The sequence below is a fragment of the Drosophila guanche genome, unplaced genomic scaffold (genome assembly GCF_900245975.1).
Source record: "Drosophila guanche unplaced genomic scaffold, DGUA_6, whole genome shotgun sequence".
Taxonomy (NCBI): domain Eukaryota; kingdom Metazoa; phylum Arthropoda; class Insecta; order Diptera; family Drosophilidae; genus Drosophila; species Drosophila guanche.
The window spans coordinates 5,367,821-5,389,146 of NW_022995745.1; the positions used below are offsets into that span (position 1 = coordinate 5,367,821).

General features: G+C 44.2%; 1 protein-coding gene across 26 annotated transcripts in view; it reads right to left on the minus strand.

Moving 5' to 3' along the window:
* Positions 1-21,326, minus strand: part of LOC117581059 (small conductance calcium-activated potassium channel protein) — a 65,701-nt gene that overhangs the window by 35,512 nt on the left and 8,863 nt on the right. For 16 of the 26 annotated variants that reach the window (XR_004573620.1, XM_034267919.1, XM_034267921.1 and 13 more), the window contains 2 exons: positions 17,871-19,100; positions 14,775-14,876 (listed from right to left, as the gene is read on the minus strand). Coding sequence is in view for 24 of the 26 variants with exons in the window: in XM_034267919.1 (XP_034123810.1) it covers positions 14,775-14,876; positions 17,871-19,100 (1,332 nt within the window). In the remaining 2 variants the exon portion in view is untranslated. Of the gene's footprint in view, positions 1-4,477; positions 4,791-11,843; positions 12,505-14,774; positions 14,877-17,870; positions 19,101-21,326 lie in introns of those variants that run through there. The other 10 variants (XM_034267914.1, XM_034267918.1, XM_034267917.1 and 7 more) reach the window with 4 other exon arrangements.

Consider the following 21,326-nt stretch of genomic DNA (forward strand, 5'->3'; position numbering starts at 1 on the left):
CACAAGAGTTTTTGGATGAGCCACCACTGCCACAAACGTGGCAGGTGCCCCCATTAAGAGTGCCCCCTCGTGAAGGTTAGACATCCAGTGGCACAGGCCTGTTAGGGTCGCATGCCTGCTCAATTATCCAACGAGGAATACCAGAGTGGCAACAATCAGGCAGACATCGGGTGGCAGGCAGGCAGGTGCACAAAAAGGGGGCACTGAAAGTGGAACTGGAACTGGAACTGCAACTGGGACTATCCACCGAATAGAGTTAATGCGAGCGCGTAGCAATTTGGCTTAATTTCGAATGATTTGCTTCCGTAATAATGACAAATGACTAACGTACTGCACACACGAAGCACATGCATATATTGTATGTGAGGGATAACAACGTCGGGAAATTTGCTACGATTCGATTCGATTCGATTTTATTTGAATTGAACTTCAATTTCTAGCTGATTCTCTCGATTGTGTCGAGTTTTTGCTTGTTGTTTCTGTTGTTTCCACAATTGGTAGGGTAATAGGACACTCGTAGCAGCAGAAGACACAACAGAATAGAGAACAGGACGTAACAGAGGGGAACAACAAGAAGTAAATAACAGCACAATGCGACTGTCATGGCCACGTGCTTTGGGGAACTTCTTACAATTCTCCTGCTTCTCTTTTGATTCTCTTTTTTTCCCTGTCTATCTTTGTCCCCTTTTCTTTTTAACAATGGCAAAGCTTCAGACTTTTTTTCTTTTTGTCTCCCACGCACACACGTGGGCACTGAGCGAAAATGTGGCATTCATCTAAACGAAAAAGGTGAGATAGTAGCAGTGTCCTTTCGTTTATGGGAGCATTATTATGAGTTACATGCATCGAAGAAACCCCAGTAAAGGAGTACCATCTATTCGAGTATCCACACAAAACACTTTCTAAAATTGAATAGAACTTCATGCCAACCAACCAACCAACCAATTTGTCTCAGTGTAGTAGACACTTGTGCAAAACGAGTGTGTGCATATGCATATGAGTGTCCCATAAGGTAGAGGATATCAAAAAACATTTAACAGCCAAGAGGGGCAGCGAGATGAGAGTGGGTGGAGCAATGGAGAGAAAGGACTGTCGCATCCACATACAGCGTGCCTCCTGTGGGAGGCACTACTACACTACTGTGTAGTGCCCTAACGCTTTTGCGTGTGTATGTGTGTGTCCCATGAAGGAATTCCCAGCACAAGTGAAAGACGAGGCTGAACTTTTGTTTGAGGCTGATTTGTTTATGCCTGAGGGTCCGCCATATCGCAAAGTTCTATAAAAATAGCAACTAAATCTCCGAAAAAAACAATAAGACAAAAAACGCTGCCACAAAGCGAATTTGTTAATTGAAAATTTCATCCTGTGCACACACACACACACACACAGAAACACCTCTCGAAAAGTACAATCTGCGAGCCTCCTTCCTTCGTTCACAACAAAATACAAAAATAAAGCAAAGACAAAGAGAATGAGAATGAGAATGAAACAAATATAAGCACAGAAGAGATAAACAAAGTTCTTCCTTCGCTCCAAATCCTCATCTCAAAAGCGAGTTTAAGGTCTTAAGGCGGGCCTGATTGAGCAACTTAATAATTCAGAATTATTCCGGGTGCCGTTGCCCCCCACACCAACCGCTCCCTCCGTGGCACACTGCTCACAAAGCACAGAGGAACACACGCAACACACTCCGAGCACCATAGGAGATCTTTCTCTCGCTCTGTTTGGGGATTTGCATCTTTAAAGCTGGAAAAATATTCATCTTGAGGGGCATTCTCAATGCTCCTACCATGCGGCGTATGCGTTATATCTGCCGCTCTGCTTGGTGCGAAAACAAAAATAAATCCAACAACAGACAGATTTTTCTGTGTGTCTGCCACGCCCACGCTCCTCTAATGTAGCCTTCAACACAACAATAAAAGGAAGGAATTTAATGTAATGGAGCGGAGCGTACCAGAGACGGGAAACATGGAGGCAAAGGAAAGTGAAAGTGGAATCTGTAAGGGGCTCACATGACGTATACGCAATGTGCGTTTCAGATTTTTATGTTTTTTTTGTTTTTTTCCACGCATTTCTTCTTTTTGCTTTCTTCTTTCTCCACTCACTTTTAATGTCCCTCTTGCTATGCCTTTGGTTTGTTTTCCTCCCGCTCGGATTCTCACTTTTGCTTTCTTTTTTTCTACTTTGATTTTCTTTACCGTTTCTTCTACTCTCAGCCTGTGTCTGCTTTCTCTTTTGCTTTCTCTTCTTTCACTCTTATTTTCATTTTCATAACTTGTATTTCTATCCAAGTTATCCAGAAGGGTTCCTCCTCTTATTTTATTCTCCTGACACTTATTTTTCCTTTCTTCTCTGTTAATTTTTCACAACTCTTCCATTCTTTTCCTTTCTTGCTTTCTTGCTTTCTGCTCATTCTTTTGTTTTCTCTGTTTTATTGTAGATTATTTTTTGTGGAGTTTTCCACGTTTCGCTGCTCATTTATTTTCTGCTTTTTGTCGATGCTCTTATCTCGGCGTCTGCCTAGTGCCTCTTGCCTCGTGCTTCTTGTGTTTTATTTTTGTTGCTGTCGCTTGTTGTTACATCCAAAGCCTTGCATAACGTAACACCCCCCCCATCCCATCTACAGCACCCATTACCACCCACCACTCCAACAGCGCCCAAACCATTTTGCGGTTTATCAAACGAAGCGAAAGTTGCATAAGATTGCCAGAGTCTTTTTTTTTCGACACACAACCAAAAAATGTGCTACACGTTTCGTTTCTTTTCGTTTGGCCAAAAACTGTCAGCCGGCTAAAGGATAAGGCTAACGCAGGGACACACGAACGCAGCACAGGACGAAACACGGGACACCGACATGTGACAACTGTAAAAAGCCAGCTCGAAGCCAGGACATAAGGGGCGAGGGAGAGTGGAATAGTGTTGGTAAAGTGTGGGCAGAGAGGCAGAGGAAATGTCAATCAACAAGCCGGAACTGAAACTTAATGCAACCGGCTTGGAATTTCTCACAAAAACAAGAGACAACAAACAGCGAGCGAGAGTGAGTGGGGTAGAGAAATGCCAGTGAAATGGCACAGAAACATGAGAGACAGATTTTAACGAAAGAAACGAAAAAGTGTGGTTTGGTGTGATGTGGTGTGGCCTGGTGTGGGTGACAATGGGGCACACACAAAATGTGGCCATGTTCTGCCGGTTAAATGGGTTGACTTGAAGCTTGAGCTTTAGTCTTGAGGCTTGAGAGTCTCCAAGGGCTATTCCTAGGCCTCGATTCGGCTCGACTCGACTTCTAATTCAGACGGAAGAGAATGTGGCCGAATGTGTCGTAACTTGGGGACCGTGTTGTTCGAGGCGCCCCCAACTTGAGACAATGTCTAATTATATTAATATTATCTTTGTTACTTTTACTTTTCGTTGTTCACTTGCTGAAAGTTAATGCTGGAATTCTCCTTCTCTCTCTCCCCCAGTGTGTTGGCAGCATTGACGGGTGGGTCTCTAATACATTTCTCGAGGTGTATATGTATTATATGGCAAAGATATATTCCATGGAATAGTGAATAGTAAACATCCTTATCATTTTCTGTCGTTTCTCCTGTCATGAAATATTCAAGGCGCAAGAAAAACTTTGAATCGCTCATTTAGCACAAAGTTTGCCTCCATATATTCTCTCTATATTATTCACTTGTGGGATAATCATAAATTTGTTCGCTTCCTCATCAACTTTTTTCAAGGTTTTCTTGATCTACGAAAAGTGAGTGGCGCCACAGGCACACACTCACACATATGAGTATTCAATTCCATCAATCGAAAGGAGGAGGGGCAAAAGACAGCAAAGGTTTTAAACGATTTTAAGACTCTCCACCTTTTTTCGTTTCCTTTTCATTTTGTTGGCTTTGTCCCCAAAGGAGAGCAACTCTTTTCTTATGGGAAATTCACTTCTTGTATCAATTTGTGTGGAGAGTGTATGCAAAAATTCTTAGAAAGTTATGAGTCCCGCACAAAAAACATTTTCTTTTTATTTTCGAGTCCCCAAAAAAAATGTAATGGTAGGAGACTTTTAATTACCTCAATGAACTTATCTTTAAAACTTCTCTCTCACAGTGTGTCTTAGCAGGACATGTGTATACATATACCCCTGGAAGGGTGAGGCAGAATGGTTATTTGGAAACATTTTTTTTTTTAGAATTTTCTGGGTTATTTCCCTTAAACGGACACTGAGTTTTGCGGACAATAAGTACTGGAACCTTGAGTTATCTTCCCATAAATTCTAGTTAATATATTTTGCCCAAAAGTTTCTCATCGACTTTCTCTTCCTTGCCCCAAAAAGTTTGCCACACTCCCGCTACCGCTCCTTGCTGTGCCACCTCCACTTCGGTTACATTTTCATCTCAATCTTCATCTTAAGATTGGGTTATAGTAAGACATATGGGTATAAGATATACTACGAATGCATGTGTGTATGGATAATATTGAAATATCGTACTTCTTCCGTTTTGGTCGGTTATGTTGGTTGTTCGGTTGTTTCGGTTTCTCTTGGAGTGTGGTTTGGGTGTCGTTTTGCTCTACGGCGGAGTATCTGTATCTTTTTTTCTGTATGCCTTGGAAATTTGATGGCTGCTGCTGCTGTTGTTGCTGCTGGAGGCGAAGGCGGAAACGGAAATGGAGACGAAGGCTGAAGGGTACTGTATGCTGACGGAGCAGAGGCGTAGAGGCGGCAACTTCTGTCCTCTGTCCGTTTTAGTGGCTCCCCCGTTTAGTTGGCTCTTCTCTTCCTTTGACTTTAGCTCTTCTTTGCTTTTACTTCTAGCTTTCTTCTTTCTGCTGTTCTTTAACTTCAACTCCAAATTTTTGTCTGCCTTTCTTTTTTTTTTTTTTATTGTATTGCACCGCTATTCTGTTTTCTCCGATTTCAGTTTGTTTTGTTATGCTTCTACTTCTTCTGTGACTTTTGTTGTTTCTTTGGCTTTTTGTTTTACTGTTTCTTCTTCGGTTTCGTTAGCTTAAACTTCTATTTTTCTTTTGTTTCATTTGCTACTGTTCGTTTGCTCTTTCTTCTATTGTTTGTTATTGTTCATTTTGCAGTTATTTTGTTGTTTGTTGCTGGTTTTGTTTCTGTTTCCTAGTTGTTTTCTTACAGTTTTTGTTTGGTGCTGTCTTATAGGTGTTTTTTGTTGTTGCTATTTATGTACTCGGCTTTTTTGACTTTGTTGTTGTTGTTTCACCTTAGATTTATTTTAATCGGTTGCAGTTGTTGTTGTTGGTCTGTTTGTTGCTTATTTTGTTGCCGTTATCGCATCGTTGTTACGGCTTTCATTTTGTTTAATGTTTTGCTGCCTGCCAACAGAATGTTTGTGTGTGTGGGTGTTGGTGTAGGTGTGTTGTCTGCGTTGGTGTGTGTGCTTTTACCGGTTTGACGCTTGGCGTGCGGACAACGTGGTTCGTAGATTCGACGACTGATGGATGTTCAAACTTTTGATGTTGTTGTTGCTATTATTGTTGCGTTTACGCACACACATACATACAAACGACACCACATACACATAGATGAGACGCACGCACACATACACGCACGCACTTAAAAAAATTAGTACTTCTTTTTCCCTTTTTATTTTGGGTGTTTTTTTTAATGTAATTTTTGTAATTGCTATTGTCGTAAGTGTTGGTGGTGGCTAAAGGTTTGTTGTTGCGGTTTCTGTTGTTGTTGTTGCAGTTGTTGTTGTTGTTTATGTATATAGGGTATTTGATGGTTGAGCTCTTCTGCGCTCTCTACGTCAGCCATGGGTGTAAACACAATACAGACTGAACGGAACGGAATCTTTAAATGCCGACGATGTCGACGACGCCATGCGATAGCAGCGGCAAAATGGCAGCAGCAGCAGCAGCAGAGACAGCGACGACGGCAGCGACAGCGGCAGCGGCAAACGAGCAACGAACAAACGACCGACTGACGAACAGGTTCGAATGAACTCGACCACAAACCGAGCGTCGAGCAGCAGAAGAGCAGCAGAGGCGGCAAAAGCCGGCAGAAGCAAAAGCAGTAGAATAGAAGAAGAGCAGAGCAGCATGGAAGTATAGCAGAGGAGTTCGTACCAAGCAGTAGAAGCACTAGGAAAACCAACAACAGCAATCATACAGTGGAGGCAGGCGAGACAGCAGCAGTAGAAACAGCAGAGCTCCAACCAGCGCCCAACCCCACAAGCCGAACGAAACAGAGAGCCGAAAGACCCGATCTCGGTTTCAGCTCTGCTCCTGCTCTGCCGCTGTCTCTGCCACTGCGCTGTCGCGAGACAACACATGCAAAAAAAAGCCCTGAGGCAGTACCCGGATGCGGTACCAGGCAAACGGACGGACTCCGCGGCCCCCGGATACCATAACCAAAGCCATAGTTGGATAAATAACTGTAAAAACGAAACGAAACGAACAAGTGAGCAACGGCAGTGGCAGAGGCAGCGACTGGCGGACGGGTGGCATCTGCTGGCAGTCCCAGATTTTGCCCTTCCTGTCAAGCTGTCTTTATCAGCTGGTGCTGCGGCTTGCCCTCTGCTGCATTTGCCTGCCCGCCGGCTAAATCTGCTGTTGTTGCTGCTGCTGCTGCTGCTGCTGCTGCTGCCGTTGCTGCATTTTCCAATTGCAATTTTCGGAGGGCACATAATGAATTGGCATTGTCATGTGTGTTTAATTTGGCGGCAGAAGGCGGCATAACTAAGGCGACGGAATGCAGCAGCATGGGCGGGGGCGAGGGCAGAGAAACAGAGAGAGAGAGAGAGAGTAAAAGAGAGCGCAAGTCGGTCGCTGCTTGACTCTCTCTTTTGACTGATTTCCAATCCACTCAACTTTGTTTTGCGCGCGCTCGCTCTCTCTCACACTTATTACCACTTTGAAGCCCTCTCCGCGTATGTGTTGGTATGGCCATCTCGCTTCCACGCACCTACACACCAGTGTAGTTGGGTGTGCACGCACAAAGCAGCGACAGCGGCAGTGCCATAGCAGCGAAGAACCGTTGTTCCTCGGCTTGCCTTCTGTTCTGTCTTTTTTTTTGGTTGGGCTGCTTGACGGGAAGCTTCTTCTGGATGAACTTTGAGCTTTAGTTGGGGCTTTGGCTTGTGATAACGGAAGGAAGAGGAAAGCATAATGTCCACTTGGCACGCGATATGAAAATCAAAATTGAACTTTTACAAATTAATCCTTTTGCGGTTACACATCTACGTTTGTATATGTATGGGGTGTATATAGAGGAGTAAATAATACAAATTCTTGAGCATTCGAAAATTCCTTTTTTTGGAAATCAGTAAACTTTTTTGGCCAAAACAAAACGCTAGACGGCGAGCGAGCGAGTGAGCGAGAGAGAGCGGCTTTTGTCCATGGCCTTCGGTTGGTCCTGCGCATTACGGGAACTTCAGTCCGATTTGCGTAAGGTGATGGCAGCAGCAGCAGTAGGAGAAAGAGGGACGGGGGAATGGGGGAATGGGATGCTCAATTCTAACTTCTCCCACTTCTACGCGATTTTCATTGTCATCGGCAATTGTCGTGCTGCCTCTCATTTCCCTCGCCCTTATTCAGTCATATTTAGTGCATACACGGATATACTCCCACACACACACACAAAAACAAAGGAATTACTCACACATACATAAAGAGAGAGAGAGATGCATTCTTTTGAGCTGATGAACTGACAAATGGATTGCCCGCCTAGCAACCAGAAGAACAAGTCGACGGCTGCCCCACCAATTTCAGCCCACCCTTGGGACGCTTTCTTCTGCTTTGTACCCGTCCAAAGACCCTTTGCTAGCATCCTGACATGGCACCAGGTTTTTGGTACATTTTTAAAGACTTTTTCAGGTAATATCAGCTTCTGTGGATTTTATGAATATAATAAAAATGGTATTACTGATCACTTAAGTCAGTTATGAATTTTCCTAAAAGCTGTCTTATGCTATATAACCCGATGAACTTATGTGAATTCTGTCACTTGTGCTTAAAATATTCCTAAAGAAAACTCTTCAAGTTCGCGACACTGCACTGTAAATAGTAGATGTAAAAGTGTTGGGCGGAAGGACATTGTCCCTTTGAGCAATAAAATTGGCAAGTCGCCAATCAATCAATGCACTTATTCCTGAGTGGAGGACAGCCACTGGCAATTAAAGGGCACTACCAGTGGAGGGGTGGCTGTTCCAATGGTTTTTCCCAGGATCCTAAATAACAGTTCACGGGTGCATGGGGCACATGCACATGCCACAGACACGAGTTAACGGAGTGCACATGCCACAAACACGAGTGTGTGTCTCCCCAATTGTCTCAAGCGCCCATCACTCTCGCGTTGGTGACATTAACGTGAGCGTATGAGACATCGCACCTAAGCACACGCTTACCCTTGCACAAGTATCTTCCATCCCCAGTGCCCAGTCCACAGTCCGTGTTCCTGCCACTTTTCGTTGCACAATTGTGTTGCGTCAACCGCCCCCCATCCGACGACCCAGATATCAAATGGAAATGGAAATGTCAACGCAAACGACAGATAGTCAAAATGTTGTCATGTCGGATTTTGAATAATTCATTGAAATGAAAACTTTATGCATTTGTCAGCCATTTGCCATTCCCCTTCCCCTTCCCCCAGGCATCCCCTAAACCCTCGAGCTAAAATACCCCCTGCCACCAATCACCATTTTCTCATTCTTTTAGGTAAGTTTTCAATATTGGTTTTCGATTGAGTGTTTAAGGGGTGGCAGGGGGCTGGCTGGTAAGGAATATGACGTTGCATTTTCCATCTCGGTTTTTAGTTTTTTTTGTTTTTTTTTGGTGTTTTGGGGGTCATGGAATGACGTGCAAAAACTTGACGAAAAGAACGCAAAAGACAATGACTTGTCGTCTACCCAGAAAAAATAAAAGTTTAAGAAAACTTTAAAATGCAAGAAAAGTATCCCTTAAGTGAGAGTACGAGTCTCAGTACGAGAGAACTGATAGCTCTGCTTGAGAAAGTTAAAAGACAAAAAAAAAAAAACAATTAAATAAATAATATCTTCAGTAAACAAATGCAAGCCACTCACAGAAACCTATTAGCGATGAGACGATCAACTTGGATCAAAGCAATATTACATTCGAGTACCACATTTATGGAAACCAAAAAGGATTCACAAAGAGACACAGATGTACAATTAATGGAACCTCAAAGCGGCCTATACTGCGTCTACGTATACGCAATTATAGCCACAAAGATCGCAGACATATGTTGGACACAGAAAGTGTCCCCCGGAGCTGAATCTGAATACGAATCCGAATCCCATTCCGAATATATGGGCCCCTTGATGGCATGGCAAATGACTCAGAATTCAGTTGTGGCACGACCTTTCGGTTTTGTGTCTCGGGGACAGTGCCTCTTGTCATATTTTATTGATAGACACTTGGGGGCAAACAACAACCAAGCACTTGCACAACTACAGATACTTGCGTATATTACGAGACCATATACCATATATATATATATATATATATATATATATGTACATATACATATATGTACGTCTAAGCAGGCAGCCATTGTAAATGCAGAGAAAACTGCAGTCGCCGTCCATTATCATTAAATTTTAAAAACATACTCGACTTTTTCATGCCGCATAATGCCTGCCGATTGCCCCTTGCCGACTTTGCCGACTTGCCGCTGCTTGCTGTCTGCAACCGTCCGTCCGGTGGCCATAAGTTATTGGAGGACTATTGAGGCCACAACACCTGGCATTCACTTTTCACACACAAGTGCCCCCCTGATTGTTCTTGCCACCCAATTGCCACATTTGAAAGTCCTTGCTCGAAATGCAGACATATGGAAGTCGCTCGGGTCCGGTCCCTTGGAGATGGCGGGTTGGTGGCTCGTGCAAGTAAACGCCTTCAATATTTTAGATGACACCACGTAACCACGTAATACACATTGAGAAGACCGGACCCATAGACAAACAACAGCTCCAAGTGCATACGAGCTGTGTGTGCGCGAGTATATAGTCGTACTCGCAGTATTATTAAATATTAATCATCATCTAAATATGTTATGCCACACACAGGCATATGTCGTGGATGGATGCATCGATAATTAATGTCCGCCGTTGTCCCCGATCTCAGCGAACCGAAAGAGAAGAAAAGTAGAGACGTTGCTCTTTCGCTTTCTCTCTTTGTGCAGTTCCTGTGCCATTAATTACGTGTAGATGGGTTTTCGATTGGATTGTTTAAACTATTGTTTAAAGCAACGGAATTGGCTGCTCAATCTATAAGACCATTTATTATGTCTGATGTAACTAGCAATTTAAACTGAATAACCGATTAAGACCCAGGCGTTATTTGCCACTGATTGGGGGCAGAACCAAATTATAGGCTTGGCATCGCTTTCGCATATCTCTATCCCGAGCGGAACTCATTCTCGATTCTGACCCTGAGTATACTATATCTCTGTGTATCTGGGGTGGGGGTTGGTAAACAATATCGAAAAACACTTCTACAAGAGTTTTTCTTTCTATTCCGATTCACCATTTCATTTGCCATTTTCCCATTTTCCCATTTACCCATTTGATGATGATGATCCCCCGATCGTAATCGAATTCGAAATCGTTTTCCTCGTATAAACAATATATCAAAGAACGTATTTGTGCGCCTGCCCTTTCCCTCACACAAATGTATTACAACCGATGGATACGCTTCGAATACTTGAACAAACTTTTGTCTTTAGATGCTGATGGCATAGATGATCTCCTCTCTCTCTCTGCCTCCTTCCTCCCTACCTTCTTTGTGGTCGTCTCCCTCTTTGTGCCTACGTCTGTGTTTGGGGTTCGCAGCCTCTGGCTCGGACTCGGACTCGGACTCTGCTGTGTTTGATGTGTATATTTCCCGCATTTGTTTTGTGTTATTGCTTTCATATCCCGAGGCCTCACACCCCAAACAATATACTATTCAAAGGGGACAGCAGTATCCCCAGTATTCCAGGTTATTTATTCCACTTGCTTCCGCTCATCAGGGAATGTGCATGAATCATACATTTTACCTGAGCGAGATAAATGTTCTCCTAGATAAATTGTATTCTATATTTTCCAATTTACAATTAATTAACGAGCTTATACGTATTGCAATTATATTCGATTAAATTCTATGTATACTCGTCCGAGAAATTCTCTTTTCGGGTAATTCTTCAAAATTTACAATGAAACTTTTTTGATCCTATGAGTATCTCACTATCTTCTAAGCTCATCTCAACTGTTATATATGTATTTCTTATAAACCTTCAATATATTGCATAGCATTTAAAGCTCCCTTGGTGGGTACTAAAGTTTCCGTATTCCTCATAAGCGCTTATCATCATTCCGAACCTTTAAGTACGCCTTTTATCTCCAATTTCCACTTGTATGCCAAAAGCAGGGTATCAATATTTCGGTGCTCTACTTCATCAGTCGCCTTCGATCGCTATCGCTGGGCATTGGCGCTGTTGTCCATGCCTATTCGTGTGTGTTTTCCTGTGTTTTTGTGTTCTGCAGATGCTTTTGGTTGAAAATAACTTCGAATTGCTCAAAAGAGAGAGGCGGCAAGCAGAGATAGCCGGCGAGAGAGAGAGAGAGAGAGAACGAGAGCATGGGCGCGCGATTTATTTATTTTTATAGTTTTGGACGAACGGCAGACTTTTGGCTAGGCGGCAGCGCCGAGCGCCGAGTGGGCAAGGCAGCGGGGCACGTGGAAGCCGCCAACGAACGAAATGGCAAATGGAAATGATCCAAGTTATGGGAATGGGAATTGGAATGGTCATAGGATGGCGTGGTGGCATGGTCCCGGATAAGGATTATACGTCATGGCTTTTGCTCGGCCCCTGTGGTGGCACTTACCAGAATGGGTCGCTCATTGGCGTATGAAAGTTTTCGCGTGTTCCGCAGGGTCTCCAGCCAGAGGGAATTTCGGCGTGCCGTGGATGTGGCGCCACCGCCGCCGCCGCCTCCTCCAACGCTACCCGTGCGCGTCATACCCGCGGCTGCGTCTGCGTTTGCGTCTGCGTCTGCCGTTGGCAGCGAAGATGATAGTAACGGGAACGCTGCGGCAGCGGGCACCAGTCGCTGCGCTGGCGGCAGCGGACGCGTCGACGTCAACGATAGGGACGGTGAGGGCGACGCCGACGCCGATGGCGATGGTGAGGGCGAGGGCGAGTGCGACGGTGAGGGAGATGGCGTTGCCGATGGCGATACCGATGGCATCGATGTCATCAATTGCGGCGGCATTGCTGATGACGCTGGCAGCGCGGCCAGCGGGAGCGGCAGCGGCAACGATGGTGGCGGCAGGGCGGCAATTCTGGTATTGCCGGCGGTCAGGCATTTCTGGTATAGAGTGCCCGGGTTGCACTCGTTCTCCATGCAGGAGGCCGGCGACATGCTCTGGGGATGGGGGCCCCCGTACAAATTTGCACAATTCCCTTTATTTGCTGAATATCAAATATCCTTTTGTGTGGCCCACACTCTCTCTCACTCACTCACACTCTTTCTCTCACAATTTCACTGTAGACCGAAAGGAACACAAAAAAAAAACATGGAAGGCAAATAATTGCTCACATTGTCAGCAGCGGCAGAGGCAGCGCCAAAGAGGGAGAAAGAGAGGGAGCCTGGAGGATGCTGTTGTATATAACTGTTACCACAATAAAAAAAATTCAGTTTCCTTTTCACTCGCACAAAATGCAGTCGCGACGAAAGCGCACGCTACCAAGAACCGCCGCAGCGAACTTTCGAATGTGATTTGGATTGAGATTCGGATTTGCGATGGGAATTGTGATTTTGATTTGGTATTCCAGCCAATTCGTTATTTTGGCTGCGTAATTGTCCAGAATGTAAACAGAAAGCACATCCAATCGGCATTTATTATAAACTTTTTGTTGGTACTTTCATTCGCGAGAGACGTAGACCTGGACGGTGAAGCAGCGAAGAACGGAGCGGAGCAGCGATCCCTTCCGACGCAGCGCAACGACGACGCACAAATGGTTGGCCCCCAAAAAAATGATATTTATATTCTCATCTTTACTTTTTTCTCGGTCTGACTTTTGGTCTTCCATTTTGTTCCGCCAATATAACGGAACAGAACAAAACAGCCGATTCGCGCAGCACGCGTCGCTGCTAGTGGATCGTAAATGTGGGGTGGATCACGATTGGGAAGGTGGATGCCGAGTGGACAGAAAGGTGGCAGGTGGCGTGAGAGCGGCGGCAGCAGGTGGAGGCAGCCGAGAGAGCGGCTGAGGGCAGCAGAAGCACCAGCAGGTGGAGAGAGCAGAGCAGCGCATGGAGAGGACAGCTGCAAGGTGCATATGCACACGGTGATTTATGTTATGTTGGTTATTCTCTCTTCATCTCTCTCTCATATTCTAGGTACTTCTCACTAAACACACTAAACTGTAACAAAATGTACAGATATGGTAAGGGCAATACCTCACCTTATAATAATACACCTTGATCGGCAGAGGTAGATGGTAGTGCAGAAAGAAAAAACAGCAACACGTGGAATAATCAAAAGGGGGCAACAGAAAGAGCAAATCTTGGAAGAGGGAAGCAGTAGAATGAGAGAGAGCAACTGACGAACTTGCCTAACAGGGGAAAAAGAGATGGTGGGTACAACAGGTGGAGAGAGTCGAACACAGGCCACGGAAACGAGGGGATGCGCTGACGGAGACATCCGTTAGTTGGGTGCTCTTCATGGAACTGGGAGATGAATTGAGCGAACACCTGACCGCGTCGACGTCATGGAAATGTATACTTTGCAGCAAATAAAACGTTTCCCTAATGGTCCCGCTACCCAAATCAATGACCGATCCGCTGAATACCCTTAACAATGATAAGTAGCCCATTAAAATTGCTGTGGACGGAGATTATTGCTAATAATAAATGTACATTCAGACAGATAAATAATGAGTGCTGCAATCTAAAACAAAAGTGGTGCAAATACAAACATTTTTCAACTACAGCTTACCTGGTTGATCAATAATAAATACATATATTGTAAACGGGATATACAAATGAAGTTTTTGTGCGATCTACAAAACTACAGAGCGAACTACAGCAAAGCTTTGATAGGTGAAAGCTTTTGTTGAAACGATTAAATGTTTGTGGGCGGATGAGGAAGTGGAACCCAAAGTTTGAGTGGATGCTGAGATTGATTTGAAAATGGAATCTGAATGGAATGGCAAGGAGATGGGGAATGCCAAAAGAGGAATATAAAGTGCAAATATGGGAGACGGAAGCAGATGAATGGGCAAGGAAACTGGAATGCGAAAATTACAGGATGCGGAAGTGGATGCCAGTGGATTGCAACTATGGGGGATGCGGAAGTTCAAGCAGCCAAAATGCTCAACAATCATTGAAAACGCTTTTCAAACAGTTTTTGGTTTTTGGTTTTTGGTTTTTTAATTTTTGGTTTTTCTAATTTTTGTTTTGTTTATTTTTTGGTGAAATTTCTAGAGGATTGATTGGACATAAGGGCAGTGCAGACTAGGAATAGAAACGCAACACGCAAAACGCAAATCGGATTGGACAAAAGGCATTTAGCATTTAGCAACAATCTACATGACCCGACGAGGGGTCGAGGCGGGGCGGTGCCATTGGAAATAAATTTGAACTTTTGGAACTAATCGTACGAGCTGTGGTTCACATAGTTTTGTTTTCATGTTTCATTCTAAACATTTACGAGTATATGTATATTTACACACATAAAACAAATTTTTCTTTTTTAAGTGTATATTTGGATTGGTTGTTGTTGTTGTTGTTTTTTTACTGTTTGTTAAATACCATTTTGGAGCTTTGGAGCGTTTCGTTAGTGGCCTCGGTGAAGGCCCTCCGAAGTCTCAACTTTCGGCTTTCGGACAAGGTGCGAGGCATTAGAAGAACGCCCTGAAGAGAATTGTGAGAGTGGTTGCGATAGGCGATTAGTATAGATTAGTTAGTTAGTTTCTAAGTTAGTTTTGTCACTGGAGCGGAGGAAAACTATAAATACCGATTAGGGGGGATGGTCTTGGACTTGGACTTGGGAGTGGGAATCAGACGCAGGGATTGAGCTAAGCAGTTTCCACACATATGTATGTATCATAGATCAAAGTTAAGATATAAATAAGTTGGGATTCCTACGGATACAGTGCGTTTCAAAACTGATTGAAATATTCGTGCTTCGTAGGGGACAATGTATCGAAAGTTTATTGGCTTTGTTATCGTTTACACTTAAGATCAAAGTTGAATTCCACTGCAGTTCTGAAACGCACTGTAGTATGCGTATTAGTAATATAAAAGATCAAGATATAATATTTGTATCGCAACTACATAGATTAGAGATACTTTATATGTATATACCAACTTATACGATAGACGATATTCGATTAATAGCTAGAACCAAAAGAATGAAATTCATGAAAAACCACTTCAAATAGATTAAGTTATAGAAGTAATTATAGTCATGAAAGAATACTTATATAAAGGCACAAAGAAAGAGTTGACGTTCCTGAAGGACTTTCTCCTACCAGTCAGAAGATTACATTTATGTAAATATGTGGGGATATGTGGGGATATGTGGAAAAGTTCATGGCATATTATGTTGCATAATTAAGTGGGAAAAAGCTCTAGAAACAAACCAAAAACAGGAACAGGAAAAAATTCAGAAAACAACAAAAAACATAAGACAATCGAAAACTTAGAATACGTTAGAGCTTTCAGCAGAGGCGTGGCATGAGAGGGGTGGTGGCGGGATTGCTTCCAAAAGCTTCTTCTTTAGCTTCTTGGGCAAGGAAATGCCAAAGCTTCGAGCAGTCAGTGAGTGGGGCCGGTAGTTTGTGGCCACTGACGGTGGAAATGGTAGCATATACAATTTTTATTGTCTTTTTTATCCATGTTAAATGTGCCCTGAAAGCTTTTTGGGGGGACCACATGTTAAGTGTAGTGCACTCTCCATTTTTTCTCATTCTATTTCTCTATGGCTTTGCCGTTAGTTTTTCAAAAAATAGAGCTTTTCTCCCTGCTAAAGCTCCCCCGGAAGGAGTGAACACTCCAACGATTCCCTCCAGCCATTCCCGAAAGACACGACCGAGCCCCACTCCCCGCCCCGCCCCACGACAAGACAATTATCTTTAAAGGGTGGTCGGAAAACTGATAGCGGAATGGTGGAAGGGCAAAAAAACGCGACAGCAAATGTCAAAGAGTGAAAACATTCATCAATCATGGCCGTAAGGTCACTTCCAGCATGAAGAAAGCGATATTTTCATTTATTTCTTATACCCCCAGATAAATATCTATGTATATTTCATTTTTTTCCGAATATTTATGGGCAGGCCCAAAAACAGAAAAGTTCAGACGTCGCCGTGTATTGATATTAATTATAATTATATCTGCCTTGCGGGGGAGGCAGCGTAAGATATTGATATATGTATGAGGAGGGGTAGGTGGGGGCATTTTGGCATTTCGTGCGAGAATTAGGCACGCCTCCAAACCTCTTTTTGTGGCACTTTCCACACAATCCCATAATCAATTTTCGGCGGGAGCAGGAGCAGCACCGGCACAGCACAGATACTGGTGGGAATGTTTCAATTAAAATTTCATTTTGTTTTTCTTTCGAGTCTTGATTAAGTTTTTTCATGCTGTTCTTTTTGTTTCGATGTGAAAATTTCAGTGGAATGGCCACCTACCAAGAAGAAAATGCCTTATCGCCTGCCCCATCGACTGCCACATCTCCTGCCCCGTTTCATGGCACATCTACTGCCCCGTTTCCATGCCCCATCTATAGCCACATCTCTGCTACTAGACTCATTCCTCACTTCTCGATCAAATAGCGTGTAAACAAAATTTTTAATTATGCCCCAAAAAAAAAGCTAGAGAGAGAAGGAGAGAAATGGAGAACACCCATAGAGTGAAACGGAAAGAAAGGAGAGGGGCACGGTTGTAGCAAATGGAAAATGCACAAATGAACAAAATAATTGTTCAGCCAACGCCGCGTATGAGCAATATTGATTTTCACTAATTGGATTTCCGCGCGGGAAAAGCGTTAGACCGTGGGATGGGGTGGTCACTGAGCGGTACGGCACGGGGCGGGGCGGCCATAAAAACCGGAAAAAAGAGAAACGTGAAAAATCAAGAAACAAAAATGTAAGCAAATCGCTTTATGATTATTAGAACACAACAATGAAATGAACTAAAGAAATATTTGAGTGGGGAGGGGAATGGGATATTCATGACACAAAAGTGGCAAATATATTACGAGAGACTAAACTACAGGATAGTTAATACTTTGGTTAATACTAGAATACAGATTACAATTACTGAGTAAAAGTCTATCAAATTGATGATGGGTTGGGGTCGTACGACCAGTGTGACCAGGGATAGCTGAGTTATGCGAATGAAAGTTCATCTATGCTGGTCACACTGCGAACACCATTTATTGGCAGATGGCTCATAAACCAGTGACCTTCTTGTTTTACTTAAGGTACTTTGGCCACACTGTCATAGCTGTTCTGAATAGAATTTGTTCATTTGACCATTAGATAGGATCAACACTTATTTTAAGTCACTTTCAATCACTGTGAAATGTCTGGCCACACTGTTGAATAGACCCTTCTGGCCACACTATTGTTATGATCTACAAACTCTGTACAGTGTACACACACATGGGTTAGACCTTTGAGAACACAGAACATCGAGTGCGAAGAGTGTCTACATCGAACATCGAATATATATTGAAGGTTTTGTAATTTACATATTTATAAAGAAAAGTTGGTGGATCGATTATGATACATAGAGATTGGGAGCACTACCTATTGCAGGTGCTGCATGGAGAGGAATATTACTGCCAGAAAACATATATGAATGGAAATATGGATGGAATGGATGAGCTCCTATGGCTCTTACCTGCTTGAAGGGTCGCATTCCACCGTTGATGCGCAGGGAATCGGCCGCAATGCCGGCTATGCCATCCTGTGTGCTCTCCCGCAGCTGTTTCAGCGACACATTGGGCACCGTGTGCGAGTGGGCATGCCCCACGCAGGTGGCGTGCGTGCCACAGCATATGGCCGTGGTGCTGGACTCTGGCTGTGAGCTTTGCCTTATGATGCGCGACCCGTTCGTTGGGGAAGATGTAATAAGCACCGGCGGCACCTGCTGCTGGTGATGCTGATACAACTGGAGCTGCTGCTGTTGCTGATGCTGAATCTGGAGCTGTTGGTGCAACTGAAAGTGCTGATGCGATGAATGATGCGACTGCTGGGACTGCAGCTGCTGCTGCTGCTGCTGCTGCAGGGCAGAGTTTGATATGCAGATGGCCATCGAGCTGGTTAGATTTCCGCCGCTCTTTACGCTGTCCCGCGATGCGGAACGGTCAATCATCTGTCCGGTGGATATGGGCGTTGTGGAAGCACGGCGACTGCAGTTGCGGCATGCACGACAACGGCTCGGCGCACTCGGCGGTATGCTGGAGGCCAGATTCTGATATGATGAGGTACCCAGATTGGGATGGCTCCCAGGACTGGGGCTTGGACCCAGACTGCTGCCAGCTTCGTTGGGCTTTAGGCTTAAATTCATAATTGATATGGTCGGTTGTTGTTGCTGTTGGTCTGTGTTATTGGTCTGTGTTTGTTGTGGATCTTGGTCCTCTTCTTCGTACACCTCAATGTCGGGCACCATGGTGGCGGTTGCTGTTCCAGCTCCAGTTCCAGTGCCAACACTGGCCCTTAGTCCCTGTTCAATGTCCTCGTCATGCTGCATCATCCCTCCGCGCATACTCTCCTCAGAGCCCATGCGCGAGTGCTGCTGCTGCGACTGTTGCGGACTTGTCAGATATGTGGAGGTGCGATCCTGCCGCATCAGTGTCGGCTTGCCACCCGATGCACCGGAAGCCATATTGCTGGCCGAACCCGAACCCGAACCCGAGCCAGAGCACGAGCCCGAGGCAGATGGCGATGTGGTAACCACTGTGGTGGCAATTGTTGGTCCATTGGTTGAGGTGCTGTTCTTCACCTGTCGCAGCAGGGCGGTTCGTCCGCCCCCACTCTTGGGTGTGCCGCTGCTAACCAGCAGGGAGTCCGTCTCCTCGGAGCTCACGTATCCCGAGTTGGTGTTGTCGTTCAGCTTTTGAATTGACATCTGCGAAGAGAAATAAGCAGAGTTGTAGCCATCATAAATGATCAAATATTAAGCTTAAATATGGCAACAAGCAAACTGTGCATCCCCAGATAGCTCTTCCAGAACCCAGAGCCTAGGAGAGAAATGCCAGAACATTCTCCAATCAGGGAACATGTGATCCCAGCAAGCTTTTCCCTGGACATGTAGCAGCCTAAAGGCTGTGAGAAGACGCAGCAACGTAGAAGGCCTATAATCTGCACAAGAATTAGAAAAGCTAGGGAAACAAAAGGAAGAGAGAAAACAACAAAAAGCTACCGCAAAGCTTTCCTCTTTCCGCTTATGAGGAAGAACAAACTATTCGAATGAAGTTGGAAGCAGTCGACATCCTGGACGAAGAGCAGATGCCATCCAAGAGCTGATAAGCCGGCAAAAGCTTCAAAGCCACACACACACACATGCCACATGCCACACAAAAGCTCAATGACCGCAAGAGGGAGTGGGGAGTAAGCCCCCCCGAAAAGAAGAAAGAACAAAAAAAAACAAATTTGAAACTAAACTCGAAAATGTTGGTAATGAAAATCAATAATTTAACTATAAATACTACGAGGGAAAAAAGTGTAAATTATGCAGGACGAACAAAAGTTATGCACGGAGGACCCGCAGATGAAGAAGGACTTTGTGTGTGTGTGTGTAAGTGTGTGTTTTTGGGGAAAAGGATAGCCCCAGAGAGACTGCGGCAGCGACAGCGACAGCGACTGCGACTGCGACTGAGAATGTGAAATGCTGAAACACCTGCAGAGTAATGAGTTCTCCTCGAGTATATATGTATGTATGTGTGTACATATCTCTATGTATATGTATACAAAATAATATATATAAATCCATTATACGTTTGCATGTCGAGCGTGCCGCTAATAATAGTTGGGGCCCCCAGACCTCAGGCCAGAGACCCATTTGGGGGCGCTACCGATAGACTAGAGTCTACAGTCTACAGTCTACAGTCCACACATCCATGTTCATGCCAGAGATACGTACCACATATTGTACATACATTTATACACTGTACATGGCTGTGGAGATGGAGATGGGAACGTGTTCATTTCTCTACTCTTCTTCTCTCTGGCTGCAAATTGGGTTAAAATCATTTTTTGGTAGCGGCAGTTCGGAATGCAATCGCATTGTTGTCTAGGCCGAAAAATGTAATTCAATTGTTTATGAGGCAGCCCTTGATGGGATTTTCTATAAATATCATTTCGCTTATTGATTGATTTCTCAGTCTGTCAGTCAGTCAGTCAGTCAGTCAGTCAGTCTTTAATATCTCCAAACAAAAACCCGCTGAATCACGTTTCGGGGCGATGGAAAAATGTGATTACCAAAGTCCATTCATGGATAGAAACTGGGAATAATTGATAAACAACTTTTGCCCTTCATTTCATTTCATTTCATTTCATTTTCTTTTTGCTTTTAATTTCTTTGCAGTTTGTTTTCTGTTTTCGATTCTGCGCTGATTTGGCGTGATGAAATTTTAATCGCTCCATTAAGATGATTGTTTTATCGCGAGTGCTACATCGTTGGCCATCGGTTCGAGAATCGATCGTTTATATAAAGATCATGCCATAAACTATCTTAGATGATTCTGCTTTTTATTTTATGAACCCCTCAATTGGGGCATAAAATGTGATTTACTCTGTTACATCAATCGATAACTCGATTAACACCCGCTTAGGGTTACCTTCGATTCAATTCGATGAATCTGAGGAGTAGCTAGTGAACAAAGTGCTGTGTATGCATCCATTTTGAACAACATTGCACAATATCCACAGCACTAACCTTATGGGACAACAGTTTGCACATCTTTGATTCGATAAGTCACCACAGAACCAAAGGGCCTGCAATATTGCAGCCAATCAATCAATGCTGTAATTCTGTGTAAGCCGCAATGTTCACACCTATTCAGAATTGCAACTTGGGGAATGGCTGGAGAGGCTCAAGACAGAGGCACAGACAGAGGAGCCAGAGCCCAGGCTCTGTCACCGAAGCGTATCAAAATGGGGAATAAGTTATATGCACCAGCCGGCACCAGGTGACCCAGATGTCATTCAGGCACTCTGGCGCTAAAACATGGCCCTTAACACACAGCCACACACACAATATGGCCAATAACAATAAAGCCAACACCAGAGGTAGAGGTAGAGCCAGAGCCAGTGGCAGTTCCAGCTCGTGTCCGTGTCCGTGTCCGCACACAGA